General features: G+C 52.9%; 2 protein-coding genes across 6 annotated transcripts in view; both read right to left on the bottom strand.

Moving 5' to 3' along the window:
- MINK1 (misshapen like kinase 1) overlaps positions 1-7745 on the bottom strand; it is a 48182-nt gene extending 40437 nt beyond the window's left edge. For all 5 annotated transcript variants that reach the window (XM_082679013.1, XM_082679009.1, XM_082679010.1 and 2 more), the window contains exon 1: positions 7483-7745. In XM_082679013.1, the coding sequence (XP_082535139.1) occupies positions 7483-7539 (57 nt within the window). In that variant the 5' untranslated portion in view covers positions 7540-7745. The remainder of the gene's footprint in view (positions 1-7482) is intronic.
- Positions 7746-12710: 4965 nt separating this feature from the next.
- PLD2 (phospholipase D2) lies at positions 12711-24311 on the bottom strand. The gene is made up of 25 exons (XM_082679152.1): positions 24271-24311; positions 23612-23721; positions 23393-23523; positions 23145-23287; positions 22613-22718; positions 22455-22520; positions 22273-22331; positions 22033-22125; positions 21788-21940; positions 21033-21182; positions 18075-18158; positions 17854-17932; positions 16964-17074; positions 16613-16783; positions 16103-16229; positions 15810-15928; positions 15606-15719; positions 15361-15465; positions 15050-15138; positions 14830-14943; positions 14606-14655; positions 14208-14342; positions 13829-13982; positions 13331-13445; positions 12711-13079 (listed from the first exon to the last, which is right to left on the bottom strand). Exons 2-25 carry the CDS (start codon positions 23718-23720, stop codon positions 12855-12857), a joined length of 2802 nt encoding a protein of 933 aa, XP_082535278.1. The 5' UTR covers position 23721; positions 24271-24311; the 3' UTR covers positions 12711-12854.
- Between the last annotated feature and the right edge of the window lie 18 nt (positions 24312-24329).

Genomic DNA, 24329 nt, shown 5'->3' with positions numbered 1-24329 from the left:
CCGCTGTTCAGAGAAAAGCCCTCCAAGCCTGTGGTTCCAGGAGCAATTCAGCAAGCCCAGCCCTTCAGATCCTGTCCTCGGATGATTTCTGGTGCAAGAGGGTGTGAGACGTTTCCCCTTCTCTCTCAGAAGACCTGCTGCTGTCAGGCCTGCTTTCAGGAGGCCCTTCTCATCCTAAAGGCAGAGCGGAGGCGCAGTCACTGCCACACGCACTGACTGAGTCAACAGACTCCGAGTGGTTGAACGGATGCTTCACTGTCACCCAGCCGGCAGCGGAAGCCTCTCCTGCCCCAGGGACACGCACTTGCCTCCTCGGTCAAAGGACTTCTTGCCTGCTCCCTTACCAGCCTTCAACCTTCCTCTCAGGCAGAGTCTCCACGTCCTCCACTCATCCCTCTCTCCACGGCGTGTGCCACCAAACGCTTCCCACAGCCCACCCCGCCCTCCTGACATTTCACCTGCTCCTGGAGGCTGGCTCCTCCAAGAAGCCCAAGACTGTGGTTCTCCAGCCCTGTTTCATTTCAAACGTGCAAAATCAGCAACACTCCCCCTACACACCTCACTCATCCTTGACTTGTACAACAATGTTAAACTGAGAGTTGCATACACACACACACACACACACACACATGTGTGTGTGTGTATATATAGATAGGTATACAGTATCTACCTAATGTTACGAAGAATCCCACATCCCACAACCACAAAAGCTGAGCCAAGGATGGGCCTACTTGTGCTTATTCCTGTGAGGCTTACCGACCTTCCAACCCTGGACACTCAGGCTAGTAACATCGATTCAAACACACATACACACACACACGTGAGGAGATGAAAATGTTACGTAGCTTGACGGTAGTTATCATTTCACTATGTCTGTGTCTATCAAAACATGTGGTACACCTTAAATACACACAATTTTTATTAAAAATACAGCATGAAACATCTAGCGGTATACCCTTCTCCCTCATACAGCCGCTTTGGCCAATCGGCACACCCACGCACCCTCTGCAGAGCGACATGCGAGTCCACACAGACCCAGTACTCAGAGACGCTCCTCCCAATAAACAAAAATGACAGTTATATGCCCTTTCCATATAATACCCTTACCCTTTGAAACAAACTTTTTTTTTTTCCCTCCCATAGGAAGGTTCAGAAGAAATCCTTTTGGAAATTAAGCCTGGAGTTTCTACCGCATCCTCAGACCCCTGGCCCTCGGTTGCTGACCAAATGCTCCACCCTAAGAATGGCCCTGATCCAAGGTCTCCCAGTTCTGGCCGTCGCCAAATTCCACCTGCTGGTTCACCTCTATCTGCTCTTTCTGTGGCAATGCTAGCTTGGTTTTTCAACGTGTGATTTGTCTCTCTCTCAATCTATCAACCAAATATTTGTCTTGCAAAAGGTAAAAACAATTCTTTTATGGGCTCTCACGGCATGCCAAAGTTTTCTGCTACAGTCCTTATCATGACTTGCAATTTTATGTATATGTAATTATATATACACAATTATTTTATTAATGTCTCTCCCCACAACTAGACTGTAGGAAAACCATGTCTATCTTGTGTGTCACTGTATCCTCTGTGCCTAGTTCTAGCTCTTTCCTCAAGCAGAACAGGAAATCCTACCCACCATTAGCAAGCACATCCTCGGCTGTCTGGCCACTGGGCAATATCTCTAGGGGCTCCTTGGATCACCACAATTCCATCCCTTTCTTCTCTCCTTCCTCTGCCATTCCCTACCCTGATTAAGAACAAAAAGCCTCAAACACCTTTTCAATTGCCCTCTGGAGGAGCTTCCCGTAGATGGAAGAATCCCAGACTCAAGTCAAGAACTGGTTGGTTAGGAGAAGAGCAGGAAGAACAGGAGAGACGAGAGAATGAATATGCGCTTCTACCAAGTCATGTTCTTGTATCTTCCTGGATCCTGTGGGCATTCAGGAAATGCTTTGAGAGCTGACTTGTTAACCTGATCACTTTTTGTTCAATTTCTTCAACCTGCTAAAGAAAAAACTGAGGGAGCTGTGGTGTAAAGTGAGTGCTGGGGGAGGGGAAAAGACTGCATATCAGATTTCAAGATGACCACCACAGGATAACAGAAAATGAGTATAATTCACAGCAAACAGATTTAACAAAAACTTCCTGACCCTGAGGGTTCTAAGATAATGAGGAAGGCAATAACAGTTTAAAAAAAAAGCAGGGGGAGGGGAGCCTCAGCTTGCAAAGGGCTTGCTTAGAGGGATGCTTCCAGAGGTCTGATTAAATAGCTCAGAATAGTATGAACACACTATTACATACTTCCCGTAGTATCTAGAACCTGATTCTCAATAAAACAGACCAACAATGCTTGGTGACTGACTGATGCAGGAAAGGATATTAGTCATAGTTTTCTCTGGTACAACTTTGGAGACAGAAAGATTCGTCTGGCAGACTCTCAGATGGCTTCTGGAGATGCTCTGCAGCCCCAGAACTGTTTTATGTTCCTGGATTGAGAGATCACTGCATTCCTTATTCATAAACCAATGCCAAAGTATAAGCTTGTAAAGAGTATGTGCACACTTCCTGCTATCTTGTCCCCAGGATGACAAGCAAGGACACTCAACATACCCAAACTGTGTGAGTTACCCCCTTTTAGGCACACAGTTCGGAGTTGAAAGGAATGGAGGCCATATCTGAAATCAGGATTCTACACAGCATAGTCTTAAGTGAGCTCCTGGGATAAGCGTGAGGGGGTGGGCCAGCCTGTTCTCTTGCTGACCTTCTTACTGTTCTCTTAACTGTGAAAACCTCACTTCTTCAAAGACCCTCCCCTCTGTGTGTTACAAAGGGCCATGGCTCTGTCCTATCCCGCAGCATAAAGGGTGGCGACGCCTCTTCCCTCGTTTGGGGGATGGCTGAACACCCAGTTCCAGCAAAGTTCTCCGCAACCTTCCTTCCATCCTCTTGCCAAGCAGCTTTTCACTTCACTCCAAGTGCCACTAGCTCCCCAAACAGCCCCACTCCCATCTGCGGTTCTCTAGGAAAAAAGTCCCCAGTCAATGCCATTGCTTCTGCTGCAGGAGGTCAGTCTCCCCATCCCCTGCCTGAGGCATCTGTCGTCAACATTTGGACAGCAAGCACAGCGGAGTGCAGCAGTTGCTCAGCAGCCTAGAAGTACATGCCCAGAACTGCCAGCTTTCTGAGTGGAGCTGGCTCCACAGCCTCGTGAAGGAAAAAGGAAGGGGAAGCGACTCCTCCAAAGAACAGACACAACAACATAAGATCATTGGAGAAAGAACATCTCTGTCAGCACTACTACCCGGCAACAAGTCCCTCCTGACTGCACGTCATGGTATTATTTCAATACAGCCACACTGCGCACAGCTCCATGGTTCCAAGGACACTGCAGTCTAAAACCTCCAGCTGGCTGGACAGTAAAGAGAGGCTGCCTGGTTTATGAAGTGGGTCAACCAAAAAGAGCAATGCAAAAGGAGAGAGGTCAGCCCGGGGTCTGCTCCCTCCTTGTCCCGTCCTCTTCCACTGATACGTATCCTTTGTGAGAAGCCAAGGGTTCCAAGTCAGAAGATTCTCCTGGAATGTAACCAAGCCTGGACACAGAGAAGGTCTGACAAAAGAGGCCCGCTTTTTCTCTTGGAAGGTCCTAACTTTACTTCAAGGACGTCGCTCCGATGGAGGCTTCCAGAACTCTCGTTTACCACAAGGTCTGATTCCAAAAACAACCCAGAAAAGATATATTCTTAATTATGTGTATATAGACAGCAAGAGAAAGCCTAACAAGCATGACACTTACTGAATGCTTTCTCTAAGCAAGACTGTGCTAAGACCTTTCACTTGTTATGATACGCGTTTATTCAACAAACAGCTGAGCCCCCACTATGTTCAAAACACTGTTAACAGGCACTGGGGATGCAAAAATGAACAGAACAGTCAAAATCCTAACTTGCACTGAACTTATATTTTAGTCGGGGTTGATATATATAAATATGTCAGCTGGCGATAAATACTATGAAATAAAACAAAGCGGGCTAAGGGATGCTATATAAAAATTTATATGAAAACGAAGCAGGGGAGGAAGTGCTATTTTAGATACACTTGCGCTGGAAGCCTTCTCTGATTGTCATCTGATAACAATTAACAGTAAGGGCGAGGGCTTCCCTGGTGGCGCAGTGGTTAAGAATCCACCTGCCAATGCAGGGGACACGGGTTCGAGCCCTGGTCCGGGAAGATCCCCCATGCCGCGGAGCCACTAAGCCCGTGCGCCACAACTACTGAGCCTGCGTGCCACAACTACTGAAGCCCATGTGCCTAGAGCCTGTGCTCCGTGACAAAGAGAAGCCACCACAATGAGAAGCCCGTGCACTGCAAAGAGTAGCCCCCGCTCGTCACAACTAGAGAAAGCCCGCGCACAGCAACAAAGACCCCATGCAGCCAAAAAACCAAAAAGCAAAACAACAACAACAAAAAAAAACCAATAAGGGCGATCATATAGTCACGATGTGCCAGGAACTGAACTAAGTACTTAATATGCAGTATTTCATTTAATCCTCAGCAACTCTGAGTTCAGTACCATCACTATATACAGATGGGCAAATGAAGCCTTAGAGAGGTAAGGCTCTTTGCAGACTCTGCAGCAAACTAGGGAAGAAGGGGGAGAAAGGCCAAGGTTACACAGTAAGTGAGAAAGCAGGGACTTGAACTCAGGAACACAACCCCATGCTACTGGGCTGGTGGATAAACAGAGCCTCAAAGAGGTCAAGCGTGCCTGTGGTCACAGTGAGGTAGGTCCACCCGCCTCTCCGCACATGGCTAAGAGACAGTGCAATTCAATCTTCCCTAATATCAGACTATTACTCTCATCACCAGCTGGAAGCCAAGCCCTATCTTGAAATAAGAGGAGAAAGACAACTTGGGCTCTTTGACGCCGCCTAATAAATGCTGAATATGTTCCTCTCCCATCCCCTCCCCAGGCCCCCAACACGAGATGATGTAGTTCAGGGAAACACGCTTTTCTGCTAATTCTCCAGGTTGCCCTTTCTCACTGGAAAACAGACAGAAACAGAACAAGAGATGACTGAGAGAGCTTCTCAACAGTGCCACAGGGGCTCTCCGAGGTGGGGTGGAGGGGACAGGCTCTGAGCAAAGGCCAGCAGCAAGGAGAAAGCAGGCCTTCTGCAGCCCCATTTCAAAGAAAGCACTCCCTCCGGCCCTGGAGTACTGGGGTGGTAGTGGGGGAAGGGCAATGCTTTCTTAAGCATCATGAGGCAGGAAAGACATACACACTGGGAGCAGGTCACAGGGCTCTCTTGAAGAAGGGAGAGGAGAATAAAGCAGGAGGCGATTGAGGAAAGACGCTAACATTGCTTCAAGTAGAGAAGTCCAGAAGGGAAATACCAAATCCAAGGTCAGATGGTGTTTGCAGAATTGCTGGAAATCCCAGGTTGAGGGTCCAGGCCAAACTACCAGAAGAGGCTAAAGGGAAAGAGAAGCCCAAGGAGAGTCCCACAAGGTTTAAACCAAAGGTCATGGTTTGGACCCGCCTTCTCTTTTATTATATTTAAGTCACCACAGCACAGGAACCTATAGCCAGAGTTAATCAACAACCAAGGTGGGAAGGGAAGACGGGGGCTCATCCTAAAGACAAGCTCATTAAGGGGAGCCTGGATTTCCACCTTATATCCCAGCTGGCTTAACTTGAGAATCGCAGTTTAAACTGATCTTAAGAATCTCCCTCCTGGGCTTCCCTGATGGCTCAGTGGTTAAGAATCCACCTGCCAATGCAGAGGACACGGGTTCGAGCCCTGGTCCAGGAAGATCCCACATGCCGCGGAGCAACTAAGTCCATGCACCACAACTACTGAGCCTGCGCTCTAGAGCCCGTGAGCCACAACTACTAAGCCCGCGTGCCACAACTACTGAAGCCCACACGCCTAGAGCCCGTGCTCCGCAACAAGAGAATGAGAAGCCCGCGCACCACGAAGAGTAGCCCCTGCTCGCCGCAACTAGAGAAAGTCCACCAATCTCCCTCCTAAAGCCTTCAGACCCTCTTGCCACCAACACACACACTAACTCACACACACACACACACACACACACACACAGAGTGAGAGAGAGAGAGAGAGAAATCAATGTTCCGTCTCCCTCCTCAGCAACTTATCATCTTATCTCCAGCAAGTCAGGTCTCCTAGCCCAACACTGCACCAACCAAATTATGACCTGAATGGCAAGAAAAACTGTGTCACCTAGAGAAACCCAATTAACGACATGACTCTGCTCTCTTAATTCGCCTCTCCCCTCCAGTCATATCCGGGGCACCTGTGTGGCTGACCGCCTTTTCCCACTACTGGCCATGTTCCCTGGCTAACTCAAAAGCCAGAAGACGATTTCAACAGGGGCCTCCAGAGCAGCTAACCCAGAGATGGGAAATCTTGCTCTCCCCAACACCTTGGCCTGTTGAGAAAGCCGGAAGCACACAGGACAAAAACACCCCCTGGGGGACAGGCGGGAGTCTTCACCTTGAAACCACTCAGTTGCCCCTTAAGCCAGGGCTCCCTGCTGAAGAAACACATATAAATGCTGCTGAAAGCCCCCAAATGAGGGCATGCAAGAGCCCCAGGAGGGAAAACGAATATTTCGAAGAAATTTCTGCTGCAGTTGTTTCCTCTGATCCCTTTTCTAATGAATCCCTCCCTGGAGAAATCTCCATCGCCTCCCCCCCCCCCCAGCAAAACCAAGAATACCCAGGCTTTTCCAAACCACATGCTGCATGTGTTTGTGTGTGTACAGACATATAAACATCCTCTTCCCAGCCCAGGCCAGAGTTTCTGAAGACAAGAAACGCGTCCCCTCCTCCCCCCGTGCACTTGTCTCTCCTCCCAGCCCCACGCTGCTGCAGAGTCGGTAATGTAATATGCGGGGACCCTGAGACCGGAAATGCCTGGTTCTGGACTGCTGCACTTGAAACGCCAAGGCACGGGGAGAGCTGAGCAGGGGATGAGGGCGGCGGTAGGAGGTGTGCGGCGGAGAGGGGAGGCTGAAGTGCCTGCCGACCGGGAAGAGATGCAATTCAGGGCTGGGCGAGGAGGAGAAAGGGTGATGAGGGGGAGGCTGGCAAGGCAGTGGCAAAGTCAAAATTCGAGGAGCCGAAAAAGAGGAGGGGGAGGAAGAAGAGCTAAGTAGGAGCAAGGGGGGAAAGAGGCCTCAAAGCATGTCAGGGGCCAGGGAGGGGCATCACGGTAAAGATTCTGCAAGCTCAGGAGAACCAGAGGGTGACCCTCAAACACCTGGGAGGAAGGGGATCCGGAACCTGAGTAAAGGTAGAGAAGGAGGGAAGAATGGGGGCGGGGCACCCCAGGGCGGGGACCGAACTGGCTCCCAGAATCTGCAGCGCGTGGAGAGCGTAGGGGAGCGGAGGGCGGAGGCCTGGCAGCAGCGGGCGCCCGGAAGGGGGCGGGGGTCGCCGCGGGGCGAGGCTGGGGGGCAGCGCGCTCACCCGCAGGGCGGACAGGTCGATGTCGTCCAGGCTGCGGGCGGGGGCTGGGTCGCCCATGGCCTCCGCCGGGAACGGGGCCCCGGGGCCGCTCACGCTCCGGCTCGGTTATTCCGCTGCCGCCGTCGCCGCTTCTCCCCCATCGGGGGATCCCGGGGGCGGACTCCACCGCGCCTCCCGCGGAGAACCGGGAGGGGGAAGGCCGGCGGGAAGACCGACCCACCGACTGACAGGCGATATCGCCCCAGAGCCTGCAACCCGAGCCTCCCGACTCTCCCGCGCAGGCGCAGAATGGCCGAGCACCGGGGAGGGTGGAAGAGGGAACGTGACGCGAGCGCGCCGGGTTCCCCCTCCCCCTCGACGCCGACACCTGCGCGCAGGCGCAGGAGAGAGAGCGAAAGGCGCGCGCGAGGACTGAGCGACCGCGCGAGCCTAGCGTGAAAGAAGTGGGCGGTGGCCGGGGCCGCCGGAGAGCGCGCCCACCAGCTGGTGCGCGTGCGCACACGCGTTTCGTTCCCTCCCCGTATTTTTTGCCCTTTCTCTCCCCCGTTTCCTTCTGAGCTCTCCTTTGACGCCTTTCCTTCCCTTTCCCTCCTCTTTCGTGTGCCCAGCTGCCAATCAAGCCACCCACCGCTCTATTTGCGGGGGGAGGGGGGCGGGACCCAGCACCCTCTATTACTAGGGGGGTTGTTATGGTAACTCCCCACGCGAGGGCTGGGTGGCCTCTAGATAGGATGGGCTGTCCACCCACCTAATTGCCATGGCAACAGTGGAGCCGCTGAGGGAGGGGCCTCTTCGTGAGAACTTGGCTGGAGAAACCACCTGGGGGATGGGGAGTGGAGAAGAGGACTGGCTGCCTCAGGAATGCCCCTGACCCCCTTCCCCGGATGCAGTGGGGAAGGTTGAGAAGGGGATCTCAGATCTCAGGATAGGGAATCCTACCGCAGACCTTTGTCTCTGCACCTCTTGTTCTGTACATAGGAACTGTTTCAACAATTATTCATTGACTGATCCCTGGAGCTGTGCGAGGGGGAGGGGGTGGCAAAGGGAGGTGGAAGGGAGGAGAAGGGATCTATGTCCAGCCCCTTCAGATCTTGCTTGGGTCACCTCAGGTCTAGTCATGTTGGCGTAGCACCCCCAGCCATTAGCCTCACTGGAGGCTGGGTAATGCTATATAAAGAACAAGGAGTCATGTTCTGCCACTGACATGCTGTGTGACCTTGAACAAGTTGCTTTGCTTCTCTGGGCCTTTCTTTCATTGTGAATTTGAAAGAAAGAGAAGGCCGTTTGATCTTTGAGATCACTTCCAGCAATGATGGTATCTCCAAAAGACCCCACTGTCAGCCTTAATGTAAACATCACTTAGAAGAGTTTGAATGAAAAGTCCTTGGAAAGAGGCAGACATCCTCCTTTCTGGACCCTTCTCCTTTGCACATTCCGATGCACATCCAGTCTTGCTCCTCTCCCGCCCGCCCCTCCATGCCCAGTTTACCTTGCTGTTGTCCTTGTCCAAGCTATAATCATCACCTGCCTCCAATACTCTTATTAGCCTCCTACTTGGTCTTCTTGACTGACCTCCTTAGGTCAATTCTCTATACTCAGAGTGCATGATTTTTCTAAAACTCAAATCTGATGTCACTCTTCTGTTTAAGATCCTTCACTAGCTCCCCACTGTCTTTGGAGCCTCAAGTGTGGCAACCATGATCCTTCAAGATTCTGCCTGCTTCTCCTGCCCTGTTTTTCAGTACTCCACCGTTCAACCTCACATGTTCTAGCCATATGGAAATCCTCTACACGCAGTTCCCAGAACTCAAAAGACCCTCCTCAACCATTTCTTCTCCCCCAGAATATTCTGACCATGCCCATTCTCACTGACTTTTGCTTTGTCCTTCATGTCTAAATCACCTCCTCCATGAAGACTTCCTTGACCCCCTGAGACTGAGTTTGGCTCTTCTGTTTTAGCTACCTGGCTTCAACCCATAGTAACATTTAACACTTTGAATTGTAAATGTTGAATCTCCTTAAAGGCAAGAATTATGTCAGCCTTGTTCAACACAGGGCCTGGCACCCACTAGAGGTTCAGTAACATGCAAGTGAATGACGGCCTGTGTGTCTGGGTAGGCACTGTGAAATATAGTAACTCCAGGACAAGAGCATGGGATAGTAGGAAAAAACACAGTGCTTTGTGCAAATCATTAATCTCTCAGGTTCAATTCTATCATCTGTAAAACAGAGATAATAACAGGAAGGTTAGGATAAAATAAAATTAGGTATGTGAAGCACTTGGTATATTCAAGGTCCTCAGTAAATTTACCAATGCCTGACTCAGGCAGTGTTTAATAAAGACATACTGAATCAAAGAATGAGCAGATTGGGGCTTCCCTGGTGGCGCAGTGGTTGAGAGTCCGCCTGCCGATGCAGGGGACACGGGTTCGTGCCCCGGTCTGGGAAGATCCCACATGCCGCGGAGTGGCTGGGCCCGTGAGCCATGGCCGCTGAGCCTGTGCGTGTGGAGCGTGTGCTCCACAACGGGAGAGGCCACAACAGTGAGAGGCCCGCGTACCGCAAAAAAAAAAAAAAAGAATGAGCAAATTAAGATCACAGAGGTAGGACAGATGGCCACCCAAACCTCAAGAGGCAGTCTAACCTGGGGGGTGGGGAGGATAGAGAAACAAGATTGGCCCTGTGCTGATAATTATTGAAGCTGGAGTATTGATGTGTGGGTACCTGAGGTTTCATCAGTCTATTCTCTACTTTTATGTCTATATGAAATTGTCCATAATAACTTTAAAAGAGACAATATGGTAGAGGAAGCCCTGGATCAGGCATCAAGAAAAGTTAAACTATTAAAAATAAGACAAATTTTAGGGCTTCCCTGGTGGCGCAGTGGTTGGGAATCCGCCTGCCAGTTCAGGGGACACGGGTTCCTGCACTCTGGGGCCCGTGCTCCGCAACGGGAGAGGCCGCCACGATGGGAAACCTGCGCACCGCAGCTGGAGGAGGCCCGCGCACAGCGGGGAAGACCCAATGCAGCCAAAAATAAATAAATAGATAAAAATAAGACAAATTTTGGATCCCTGGGGGTTGGACATTTTGCACAGACCCAATCACCCTCAGGGCCTCCCACCCACCTTGGGAGGCTGGATTCATTCTCTTCACCCTGGGTCTAAGAGGCAACTCTTCTGATTGCAGGCCCACTGCTTTTTTTCCCTACACTGTGCGGGCCTCCATTCAAGAAACTCCAGGACAAATGAGTGGGGAGCAGATAGACCAGCAGACAGTATGAAGCAGAAGCCCACCTCCCCCTGGCCCAGCCCTGGGGCAGCTGCTGCCTCCACTCCACTCCGCAGTTAATGAGGTAATGGTCCCCTAGGGAAAGAGCCCTGAGTGCTGACAACGAGGCTAATTAGCAGAATGCCAATTAGTACCTGGGGGCTGGCTCTACATGGGAGGGGGAATTTCTTGTGTGGAAGTGGCTTCTTCAGAGGAACGGAGTGGGGGGGCTGGACTCAAAGGAGAGGATGGGAGCAAGGCCACAGTATCCCCTCTCTCCACGCCATCATCCACAAGCGCACCCCTCCTCCAGGAAGTCCTCCTAAACTGCTCACTCTATTCCCCTCTGTTTCTTCCTGCTCCTGTGGTCAATTCGGAGATTGGGGAGTGAGGCTGGGGGAACAAAGGGCAAGATCCAGGACTGCACTAAACTTTTTTCTAATTGCAAAATATTTCACATATACAAAAAGATATGGAAAAAAATATATAAAGTTCATATCCCACCACCCAGCTTAAGAAACAAAAGTCACCAATTCACTCAAAGAGCTCTCTCTGTATACCCCTGTTATCTTATCCTTTTCTCCCCACCTGCCGTGGGAGGTAACCCTCCTCAGTCCAGTGTGAACTACATTCTCTTGTAGACTACACCATCTATTTTCTCTCTTCCCTCTGGAGCAATAGAACTCTGTGCAATGTGCCAACCAATAGAACTCTGTGCAATGACGAAAATGGTCTGTACCTGCACCGTCCAATATGCTAGACACGAGTGGCTCCTGAGCACTTGAAACATGGCCGCTGCGAGTGAGGAACTAAATCTTTACCTATTTCTAATTGTAATTAATTTAAATGTAAATAGCCAAATGTGGCTGGTGGCTACTGTACTGGACACTGAAGCTCCAGGACATACGTGCCTGTCCCACGAGGGTGGGGACTTTGTTGTACTCACTGCTGTGAGTTTAGAATGGTGTCTGGCAAAGAGCAGGTACTCAATAAATATCTAAGTCAATGACTGAATCTTTACAGCAAGCCAGTTATTAAGTATTATTCCCATTTCCCAGTTGGGATCACCGAGGCCCAGAGAAGTGATGTGACTTGAGAAGGTCACCAAGGTAGTAAGTGGCAAGTCCAGGATTTGGGCCCAGTTCTTCCTGACCTCAAGCCTTATACCCTTATCCACTCCCAGGGGCTTCGCTAAGCCTCTCCCCTTGCAGTCACTTGAGGAACAAGAGGCAGCCCCTCTGGGCCCTTCTTTGGGCGCCTCCCTCACCTGAAGCTGCACCATCAGCTCCACTGTCCTCCAGGAGTCCTGGTTTGACCCCGCCCTTCTTTTACCCAGGCATCCCTGTGTGAACACCTGGTCTTCCCAGCACCTACTGACGGAGCTCCCGAAGCCACAGACGAGCGGAGCGGAGCTGAAGTCACAGAAAGAAGAAACCAGTGGTGTGGAGAGAGGACGAAGGGGCCTGTGCTGCTGTGTGTAGGCCTGGGGGGGCAGCTGAGACGAGCACTCAGTTCAGCCCAGGAAGAGGCAAGGACCTTTTCTAGGCTTTTATTTATGAAACGCTTATTGAACTGATACAGAGTTAGTGCCTGTCATCAGCTGGTGGGGGGGGTTAGTGTGCATCCCCCCACCCCCCGTCCCCTCCCCACCATGGGCACTGAAGCCGGAGCGGCTGCATCCTTCCCTCCACCTTGGCAGTAATGAACCGGGAAAGGCCCTGGGGCAGGGAGGGCATTCAAGGGCAGGAAGATGAAGGGAGAGATGGAAGGCCTAGGGCAGAATCTGGTCCTCCTGGAGTAGGAGGCTGGCCCCAGGCATCCTGGCAAGTGTTTTGCTTCTCCTTTGTAGCAGTGGTTTGAACTGGGCAGCGAGGAGGATGAACTTCTCTGGACCCTCTCCTGCCTCCTCAGCCCGGGCTTGAGAGTGTCCTCTTTGGCTACTTCTCAAGAAAGGGTCCTCTGTGACTTCTCTAGTTCCCTCCGGGGATGCCTGCCTCCCCCAGGTCTCAAAGGCACTGCCCTCGGTGCTCAGGGTGAGGGGGCAGGGAGCCAGATGAGGTAGAGCCCAGCGGCTGGTGACCTCTCCTGGGCTGGAGCCGCAGCTATGTCCACACTTCTAGGGGTATCACGCCCTCCTTGCTCCCCAGGGGGGGCAGCAAAGACTCATCCTCCAGGAACTTGAGGGGGAAGTGGACCAGGTGGCCCTGGACCTGGGTGAGTTCAGACCGGGCCAAGGGAGGGCTGACCGTGGCCAGCGGCTCCACGGCCACATACTCCCGGAGTGCCCGCAGGGAGCGAATGGCGTTGGATGGCAGGCAGCGGAAGATCTGTGGGCGAGAGGCATGGAAGCCAATAAGGCTTGGGGAGACTGCCCAAGAGTCCAAGCCCAACTAGGCTAGACGCCCTCATGCCCACCATATCCCTCTACACTGACCCTGAGCCACTGAATCCCATGATGTCCCCAGACCCTCATCCTCTTATGAGGGTGGCTGTGCGGGGGCTCCTCTCTATCCCACCCTAGACAGGATAATCCATGAACTTCCCCCTGCCAGCACCCCTGCCCACCCCCCTTGCCCACCTGCTCATAGATATTGGCATTGCTCTCAGCTGTGTCTTGCCACGACTGGAAGAAGTCATCACAGACAGGGTCTCGGAGATCCAGGTCCGGCCGGGCATCGGCCCCGAGAATCACGCTGCGGGAGAAAGGGGTCCCAGCAGGGCCAGATTAAGATCCTTTGAAAGCCTGAATACCAGAAAATTATAATGTGCCTACCCAGGTATTTCAAAATAGAAGCAATGTTACACAGTACAATAAGCGTAAACGAGTCCAACAGAGCTTTAATTTGTCTCTACTTTGGCGACTACTTTAATGCTTTAAAAGATACACCAAATTACTTTTGAAATATTTGTTTCTCATTTTTTCGGTATCCCTACTTTGCCAGTACCTTAAACTGGATGAGTCTGCCTCTTGGGAAATCCAGTACTACCTCTAAGCAATCCTCACACTTGCTCAAAAGGCAGACCCTCCCCCTTTCCACCTCTCCCACTACGCTGTAGCACCCCACCCCGGCTCTACCTGAAGCAGTGTTTCCGCAAACTCAAGGCAAACCTGCCCGCCTCATATTCCACACCATTCATGAGGGATGCCTCCATCTCCGTGTCCTCGATCAGCACAGCCAGCTCACTGTCCCGCTTCCCCAGTAAACTCCGATCATTGATGTTTGCGGAGCCTGGTGGGTGGTGCGGGACACACTGCGTCCTCTGAGCCCAGGAGACCCCCATCACCTCTACCCAAGAACCAGCCTGGGGGCAACACGCCTTCTTTGGCCTCCATCCCCAGTTGGGCCTCAGCTGCAATCTCCACCACCCGCCTCCATCCCGTTGCCCCTGGCTGGGCCCTGCTCCACTTCTCCCCACCCTCCTCTCGTTGCCGGGGGCCGAGATCCAGCACTGACCAATGATGACTGTCCGGTCATCTGCAATGAGCATCTTGCTGTGGATGTAGATGAGTTCTGAGACCGGGTGCCTACCCAGCTCTCCGTGTGTGCGAAGCCCACAGATGGAAATATAGTCCCGCCACGCTGTCCCCACTGTGAGTAAGAGATGGGGGGAAGGGGAGTGCAGAGAGGTAATCTCCATGTGCAGACAGAGCCCTGTCCCATCTACCTCCTCACTTCAGAAGGCCTGGTCTATATACTTCTCTCTGCAGTGTAAGGCCACCTGCGGGCTCAGGCAGTAGCCCCAGAAGCATGCAGGAGTGATAGCCTCCTTCCCTCCATCCCTGGGGCTCCAGTCCCTCAGTTGCCCCCTCCCCGGGGGTCCAGGGCTTGAACCCCCAGCTCCCAGCACTCACTGGCTGCTTTGAGGCGATGTAGAATTGAATATTCCCCACGACACAGCGTCCTGAGGGAAGAGAATGGGTGAGGGAAGTGGAGACTGGGGAGGAGATGGGGGATGTCAGGAGAGAGGTGGACCTCAAAAGTCTAGCAAGAAGGGATCAGGACGGAGTCAGGATGGAGGCATAGGTAGGATGGGGCCATGGAGAGGTAGAGTCTGGCTGAGGGGGGCGGGGGTCACCTGTAAGTGAAGTGCAGAATGGCCTGGATGGAGTTACCACCACCTGTGGAGATGTCGCCCTCGAACCCCGGGAGCAGGGGCAAAAGCATGTAGACTCGGAAGCACTGCCCCTGTCTGGGGAGGGGTGGAGTCAGAGGTGTGACCTCTCCCCCAAGCCCCACCCATCCAGTTGGGCTTAAACCACGCCCACAATCTTCACACTCTGGCTGGTCTATCTTACTTGTGGGCCTTCAGGATTCTGTCCACAATCTCATCGCCCACCTTGTTCAGCACCGTCCGCCCATCTGAGCAGCTAATGAAGAATTGATTCTGGGGCAGGGACCAATGAGAGACATCAGCAGTCTGGCCCCAGCCCCTGCCCTCAGCTCCCCGCTGCTGTCCCCAGCCCCAGGCTCCAGGCCCTGGCCCCAGGCTTCTGCATTTCTCCAGGCCCAGTTATGCCAGCCCTCAACGATTGATGCCACTGACATCCTAAGTCTCTCCCCTGGGATGCCCCCTCCGTTCTCTGCCCCACCCTCATCCCGGTCAGACCTCAATGTACAGGAAGTGCTGGCTCTCCCTGATGGTGTGCAGGTAGGCATTGAGGATGGAGTTCTCCCAGGTCCCCGCTGACCAGCGGTCCACTGACCGTAAGACCTGGGGGGAACGGCGAATATGATGTGGCTCCTGAGCCCGGGAGAGGAGGGGTCTGGCGGGGGCTCTCAGGTCAGGGAGAGTGGGCCGGGGCATTGGGCTGAAGGGAGGGAGGCGAGGGCAGGCTGAAGTCGGAGCCTCACCTGCACGGTGGCACACTGCACTCCCGGGAGCATGAAAGGGAGCTGGTTTGCGGTGCTGGTGGACTTGGGCAGCAGGTAGGGGTACCTGGGTATCTTGTACTTGGCCTTGGTGGTCTGAGGAAGAGGGATGGCAGAGTCAGAGGGAGGTGACGAGCTGCCCCAGGCTCCCTCCCGCCCTCCAGCCTCCCGGGAGGGATCGAGCACCTTGGTGAAATTCCAGCGCTGGATGAAGTGCCGGGCAAGGTCCCTGGCGGGTGAGCCATGGACCACCACCCCGACGTCCCGCCATGGCATCCGGGGTGTGGTCTCCCTGTCAATGAAATCTGGGGGTCCCAGGAGAGTCAGGGGAGAGGTCAGAGATGGTCTCTTGGGGACACTTGGGGCAGAGAGGAGGAGGGTGCATTACCCTTGACCCAGTTCATCCCATCCGCATTCCCAGCCCTGCCTTCTACCCCTGCTCCCCGCTCTCACCGCCTTTGGAGGAAGGGGACCCCTACCCTCAAAAGGCCGATCCAGCTGGACCCAGTCCTTAGTGATAAGATTGCTGTAGTCCTTGCCCAGCCAAAAGAGTTGGTTGTGAGAGAGGTCTGGTGTAGCTGGAGGGTCTGAGCATGAGGTGGGAGGCTGTAGGGGGAACACACCCAAGCCAGGGGCAAGGAGAGGTCATGGGGCTGTACAGAGCCAGGCCAAAGAGAAGAAAGGAGCACTGGGAGACTGGGAGACAGAGAGACACACAGAGTAAGAATGAAGCAGAGAGAGTTTGATTCCCCGGTCCTCCCCTTCAGATGCATTTGAAATCCCTAGAGGAATGGGGGGAGGGGTGGGTAACGGACATGGGGAGGGGACTGGGTCATAGTATATTCAAAGCACGTTCTTGGGGTCCCAGAAAGGCCAAGGAACCCTGAGTGCGGGCTTGGAATGACTGGAGGGGAAGGCTGGAGCCGGGAAGGGGTGTGGATTTAGGTTAGCTGAGTTTGGGGGAGCTCAGGAAGGCCTTGGGGGGTTACCTGGGGGGCAGCTGACTCAGAGGAGTCCCGAAGGTCAGTCAGTCTGTAGTGCAGGTCATCCCAGCGGCCATAGGCGAGGTCCAGCCCGCCCAAGAAGGCCACTGCTTGGTCCACCACCAGGAGCTTCTCGTGATGGGCCCACAGAGTCACCTGGTCTGGGTGGCGCATCACCTGGAGCAGGTATGGGGGAGTTCAGGAGAGTGAGCTTAGGTGGGAGAAGAAAGAGGAGGCATTGGGGGAGAGCATGGAAAGACAGAAGGATGAGATGTTCAAGAAAAGGGAGGGTTGAGGGGATGGGAAAGTGTGGTGAGGAGGGCTGCAGGGAAGGGGTCTCTGAGGCCTGAGAGTCACCTTTATGTTGGGATGCAGTAGCATTAGAACCTTCTTGCTATAGCCACTGTTGATGGCCAAGGCCAGCTCCACTTCCTTAAACAGCAGTACGGACACCCGGACACCCTCCTCCTGGTGGTCAGTGAGGGAATCAGATCCTAATGCCTCTCTCGGAAGGACCCCGTCCCACCCTCCCAAACCCTTCCCCATGCTCAGGGTTCCTGTATATTCCTCCTCCCTGCGTGGAGATCCTCAAAGCTCTGCCACTTACACCCTGCTTTGATGCTTACAGCAAACCCAGATTGAATATCATCTATCTGCTCACCCATCCACACATCTACCCACCTAGCCAGCATTATCTATCCACCCATTTTCCCCAAAATTTACTCATCCCCTTATCTACCATCTATCATTCATCCATCTACCTACCCACTCTCCTACTGATCCACCTTCCCAACCTCACATCCTTCTATCTATCTCCCTTTCCATCATCTACCCATCCATTCGCCCACCCACTCTCCATCACCCACATATCTTTCCTCCCACCCATCAACATCTATGGAGGCTCCCAACATAGCAGACACTATGCCTTGTATTGGAACTAGTGATATTAATCAGCCCAGGGAGAGAGACAGACGTGTCCGCCCTGCAGTAACACAACAGAGTGTAATGGATACTGGGAGGAAAGTCTATACCAGGTAGAGGAAGGGCAAGCACAGGGAGGTGTCAGTTCTCCTTAGGGAAGGGGAGGCAGCGATGTTTGCCAGACACTGAGCCAGGATGGGCATATTTCCTCCTCCTCAAGTTTCAGATTCCCTGCCTTTCCCCATGCTACAGTCCCTTCTAACCAATCTCCACCCACAGGCCACCCCGCCACCATGCTTCCCCTCCGGCCCAACCACTCTCCTCACCGCCTTCTTCTTGAGCATAATGTCCAGTCTCCAGTCATCTGAATGGGCCGGACGCTTCAGGTAAATCTCAGGACTCAACCTGGGATTCAGGGCAGCGGGTAAGGGCAAGCTAAGCTCCCGACAACAGTCACTCCTCCCCTTCCACTCCTTTTCTGACCCATAAGCTGATGTGTTGCAGGCCCTATCCTACCGCTTCCTGCTCAGGCTTTTTCCCCACTTACCACCAGTCTGTGATGAAAATCTCCTCTTGAGCTCGCAGGATGGCATCAGCTGCAGCAGCAAAGTAACCTGCCCCATTCACAAACCTGGGGGGAGGCCAAGCCAAGGAGGTCAGGGGAGTCAGAAGCCAGAAAGCTCTGGAGAGTGAAGACCGGAGGATAGTCATGGGTCAGAGGTGACAGCAGGGTCAAAGACCAAGAGAGATCAGAGAGGTCAGACAGTAGCAGATATATCAAAGTGGGATAAATTTGCCAGTACGAGCTAAATAAAATTACAAACTACAAAAGACACAACAAACCAAAGAAAATGACTAAAGATTGGGAAGATTAATACATCACATATAAAGAGTTCCAACATATCAATAACAAAAAGACATACAGGAGGCTTCCCTGGTGGCACAGTGGTTGAGGGTCGGCCTGCCGATGCAGGGGACACGGGTTCGTGCCCTGGTCTGGGAGGAGCCCACATGCCGCGGAGTGGCTGGGCCCGTGGGCCATGGCCACTGAGCCTGTGCGTCCAGAGCCTGTGCTCCACAGCAGGAGAGGCCACAACAGTGAGAGGCCTGCGTACCGCAAAAAAAAAAAAAAAAAGACATATAGGCCAACTGAACAAAGAAAAGTGCTTTCACTGCGGAGGGCACGGGTTTGGCCCCTGGTTGGGGAACAGGGTCCCACAAGCCGCACGGCATGGCCAAAAAAAAAAAAAAAAAGAGAACTGATAGTTCACAGGGGGAAAATGGCCAATCATAGATGAAAAGATGTTCAACTTCATCACTAAACAAGGAAATTGATATTAAAATGAATAACACTTTTTAAATTCACTAGATTGGCAAAAAATAAAATTGCAGGTTACATTCAATATTAGCATATGGGGAAGTGAGTATTCTCATAGTTTGTGAGAATATACATTGGTTTTATAGCTTTTTTAGAGGACAGTTTGGTATTACCTATCAGAATATTAAATCCACATACCCCCGATACCATTAAATGCACTTCGTAATTCTATATCTAGGAAGACATCCTATTAAGTGCTTAACCAAAGATTACGTTCATTGTAGTATCGTTTATAAGACTGAAAGTGGGAAATAATGTAAATGCCTAATCTCTGATACGTGTTAAGTGAAAAAAATAAAACAGAGAGTGCATGATCTCATTTACATTAAAACAAAAAGTAACATATATGCTAAGCACATGAAAATATGCAGGAAAAGATCTGGGAGGATAAATATCAAACTATCACCAGGATTACTTCTGGGGAGAAAAATGGGATTTGGGGCAGGGGGTGTAGAGAAGAACTAAGGGCCAGGGGGTAAAGGCTTGTGCAGTGAACTTTAATTTTTTTACTTAATGTGTTTCCGTATTGTTAGACTTTTAATAACTAACAGTCCTGTTTGATGGTGAAGAGCAGGGTCTTGACCCATACTAGCTGGATTTGAATCCTGGTTCCACTGTTTACAAGGTGTGTGACATTGACAAGTTACTTAACTTCTCCTTGCCTCAGTTTTCTCACCTGTAAAGTGGATATAACAACTGTACCTGTTTCACGGGGCTGTTGTAAGTTCATAAACATAAAACACTCAGAATGGTTTCTGGCACACACTAAGTGCTACATAAGTATTAGCTATGATCAGTTCTTATGTTAAAAAATAAATCTCAGGTTTCCCTGGTGGCGCAGTGGCTGGGAATCCTCCTGCCTATTCGGGGGACACGGGTTCGAGCCCTGGTCCGGGAAGATCCCACATGCCGCAGAGCAACTAAGCCCATGCGCCACAACTACGGAGCCTGTGCTCTAGAGCCCGCGAGCCACAACTACTGAGCCTGTGTGCCACAACTACTGAAGCCTGTGCGCCTAGAGTCCGTGCTCCGCAACAACAGAAGCCACCGCAATGAGAAGCCTGCGCACTGCAACGAAGAGTAGCCCCTGCTTGCTGCGACTAGAGAAAGTGCTAGCCAGCAACGAAGACCCGACACAGCCAAAAATAAATAAAATAAATAAATTTTTAAAATAAATAAATTAATTAATAAATCTCTATCCCACCCCTCTAGGTCGTCACAAAGCATTGAGCTGATCTCCCTGTAGGGAAGGTGGGAGGGAGGCTCAACAGGGAGGGGATATGGGGTTATATGTATACATATAGCTGATTCACTTTGTTGTACAGCAGAAACTAACACAACATTGTAAAGCAATTATACTCCAATTAAAAAAATCTCAACACCACCTCCAAGAAAAATTCTTGCCATGACTCCTCTCTGCCTATGATAAAGGTTAACACCCTCAGCTTAGTGGGAGAGGCACTGATCAGACCCTGCGACCCCCAGACTCTTTACTGACCACTGCTCCTCACGCTGCAACAATGGTCAGTCTTTGTGGTTCCCAAACACGCTGGGCTATTTCTAGCTTCTCTGCACAGACTGCCCTTCTCCATTTTCTTTATCTTGCTAAGGTTAACCTCAGGGTTACTGCCTTCTAGAAGCCAGTCCTGACATCCTATGCTGGGGCAGAGGCCCCTCCTCTGTGCTTGGTACCCTATACCTACCACCAGCGTGGCAAACTCCCATTGTTGCAGGACTGAATCACCTACTGAGTCTTATCCCTGCCACTGGACCTGGCACATAGTGGGTGCTCAGAAAATGTTTATTAAATGGACGAATAAATCAGAGACATTTTAGATCACTGAGAACAGAGAGGGTCAGTGTGGTGAAAGGAGGTTAAAAAGGTCACAGGAGGTCGGAGAGGTCGGGGTCAGAGATTACCCAGTTTGGGGTTCAGAAAGATCAGAGGGGAATCAGAGGGATCAGCATGATTAAACAGGTCAGGGGGTCAGGGAAATTTGAGAAGTCAAAGGGGGAGGTTATTGAGGTCAGAAGGGGTCAGAGGAGATAAAGAAGATCAAGGACTCAGAGAAACCAAGGAGGTTGGAAAGGCCGCTGACGATTTCAGAAAGGATGTCAGTGTCTCACCACCGGGCCAGGGTCCCAGGCCGAGGTGGAGCATAGCTTTCGTGCCGGTGCAGCTGTACAAAGTCTCTGCCCGGACCATGGGCCAGCTCAGTGATCTCCTGGGCCCACCACCGTGCCTGCCGGTAGCTGCTGCACTTGAGAATCAAGGACCTGGACGGGAACAATGGGTGGACCACAATTCTCACCCTCCACACCTCTGGCCTGGCCCAGAAACCTCCCCTTTAGCTATCACCTCTTTCCTACCTCTTCCCTTAGTCCCTACTTGACTTCACAGGGACAGGGAGTGTATCTGCCTTATTCACAGTTGGGTCCTTGGCGCTTGGTATCGTGCCAGCCACTTAAGTTTGTTTTTTGGGGGTTTTTTTTGGCCATGCTTCACTGCATGTGGGATCTTAGTTCCATGACCAGGGATCAAACCTGCTCCCCTTGCAGTGGAAGCATGGCATCTTAACCACTGGACCACCAGGGAAGTCCCTTAAGTTTGTTGAATGAATAAATGGATGAATGCAGTGCCCTATCTTTTGCACCAAAAGTCCTTCCCCCAGGCTTATACTCAACTCTCTTTCTCTGCGCCCAGCCTCTAAGAGCAGCCCCAAGCATCTGACTAGAACAGTTCTCTGGTTCCAAATCATGGCCGGCTCCAGGGAGGTGGGAACGCCTTCCTTTCTTCCATGGTCTCTTCCACTTAACTCCCCTTAGGGCCCCAGGCTGGCTCTTCACTCACCAGGTGTCTGTCCACACCAGGGAGGCCTTACCTGTGGGAGGTGTCGATCCGGACCCCGTACCGTGCCTCTGTGCTCCTTTTCCCCACCTGTACCTCGAAGCCAGGGTCGAAGAGCTGAACAAATGTGATGGTGCCGGTCTCGAGGCACATGTACAGCAGGAAGGAGTCCTTCACCACCAGCCACCTGGAGTGGAAGGGCTCTGACCATTCCTCCATGCCCCTGGCACCTCCTTCCTCACCCCCACCCACTGCCCAGCGGCTCTGCTCAGGCCTCACCGCTTGGACCAGCGATAACAAACTTGGTCTCGGCCACAGCAGGTGAGGCCAGGAACACGGTGGCCACCTGAGCGCTTCCGGATCACCCCCTCCCTGTGGGGAAAACCAGGAAGAGATGTTGGATGAGGCTGGATGAGGGATCCAGACCTCCAGCCCGCTGTGCACTGCTCTTTCCCTATTCTCAGCCAGGGAGAGATCCAGATGTTGGCAGATGGCGGGTGAGGGGTGTCAGACACTCACAGTCCTTTGGATCCAAGGTCTGGGATAAAGGACAGCTGACTGACTTCCAGAAACTCTGTCTGCAGAGGAAGAAAAAGGCCCAGAGGAGAGACTCTTATTTTCAGCCCCTCAGACTCTACCGACCCTGGTCCTCTGCCCCCTGCTCCATCTCAAGAGACCTGGCACCAGCCTCTTGACCTTACCATGGCATGGTAGTTGCGGTAGAAAGACATGGTCAGGAGGCGGTTGAGGTAATCCTCCAGGTATTTCTGAAGTAGGGATGGGAAAAAGGGAGAGACAGATGGGACCAGAACCATTTGCACCCAAACACCTTCCCAGAGGACCTGGTGTCCGGTCCCACCTGTTTGCTGGATGCATGTCTGGCGGAGCCCTCAGGACCTGCCCGGGGTAGAGAGGGCATCTGTCTGTTGTTTGCCTCTTGGGCTGGAGAAGAAGCAACGGCAAAGCTGTGGAAGTGATGGGGGAGGGTCAATAGGAGGATGGGAGGATGGGTGCCTAGGTTCCTGAAGCACTGGAGGTGGGGTCTTGGAGGAAGCGAGGGGCTGGCAGAAGGAATGCCCCTTACCCTGAGGATGGAGACAGAAAAAGGTGGGAGGCTGCCAAGGGTACTTTGGGCATCCAGCCCTGCTGAGATACTGGCCCAGAACCATGGACAGGGAGAGCTGAGCAGGGAAGGTTTCCTGGTAACCGGGGTCAGAGGAGCAGGCCCAGTGGCCAGAGTTGGGGGAGGAAGGCAGCTGGGGGAGGAAAGGCTGTGGTCTGGGGATGAGACAGACGGAAAGCAGCAATGGGGGCTGGGGCAGTGACATCCCATGCTGCCCCGTGGTGAGGGGGCACCTGCCCTTCACAGGAGGCAGTCTTGTCCCCCTCACCGAGCCAGAGGGAGCAGACTCATCAAGACTTTGTGTCTCAGGAGGTCCCGATGCAATTCCTGGAAATGACGGAACTTCTTCTTGGTTGTCCAAGTAAAGTCACCGTGAGTCAAGCGGACAGAATACAGAGTGCAGGTGCCCACCTGGGGGAGTGAGGAACTGACTGAATGGATGTTCCTTGGTTGGGTGGCAGCCCCCACTCTGGCCAGCCCTCCCCTTAGCCCCCTCCCTAGTGCCAGCCCAGCCACCTTGGATCCACTGGTGTATCTTTCAGTGCCCACCACCTGGGCTATGACGGGAACCCCAGGGGCAAACACCAAGGGGTGAATTTTCAGAGGCTGGAGGTCGTAGATGGCCAGAAAAGGGTGCATCCGGTCAGCTGACAGGAGAGAAAGTGGAAGAATGTGGACTCCAGGAGGTCTCAGCCCCTTCCTCCTCCTCTCCCTGAGGGCGTCCTCCCTGTGTACCTGAGTCCTCTCCCTCCTTCAGAGTGTCCACCTCATCGGGCTCCATCTGTAACTGTCTGGAGTCCAGGTCACCCCCAGAGGGGAAGAGGCTCTCGGAGGTCGCCGCCATCCTAGGAATATGGGGAGGCCTCAGGAAGGTGACCTGCTTTGCAGAACCCTGCCCGCCATCGCACCCCACGGTCTTCCATCTCCCACAGGTCCCCCGCTACCCCCCACCTGGCTCCCGCTGACTCCCCGTCTCTCTGATTATGGCTCATCGGTCTGCAACGTCCTGCCAACCCGCCTCTAATCTCCATCCCCTATCTCGATCCTTCCTGCATCCAGAATGCCTGAGTCCCGCCTCCCGTCCCGTAACCAGGGTGCCGAGGAACACCCGGCCAGGCCCGGATGGCCCCGAAGTGGGGCAGAGCAGAAGCCAGGGGAGGGGCCCCGGGGGTTGCCAGGGGTCCCGAGCCACCGGGGCTCCAGCCAGGCCAAGCCAGCTGGAAGAAGGGGTCCAGGCGGGAATGAGGAAGTTATGTGTTCCCCGCCCGGGAGGGAAACCCCGAAATCTGAGCATGAGGCTGAGTCAGGAGGACCCGCAGCCCAAGCTCATTCCCGTCCCCGCCCGATTTCCTGGGCCCGGCACCTCCGCGGCGTCCCCTCCCCGGCCCCCTCACCCGGGCAGCCGAGCCGGAGGCAGCGCAGCAGAGTCAGAACCGGAGCCCACAACCCAGAG

Source organism: Grampus griseus, assembly GCF_964374135.1.
Source record: "Grampus griseus genome assembly, chromosome: 20".
Classification (NCBI taxonomy): Eukaryota; Metazoa; Chordata; class Mammalia; order Artiodactyla; family Delphinidae; genus Grampus; species Grampus griseus.
Note: the sequence above shows the minus strand (reverse complement) of the source record. Positions and strands in the feature narration are given on the sequence as shown.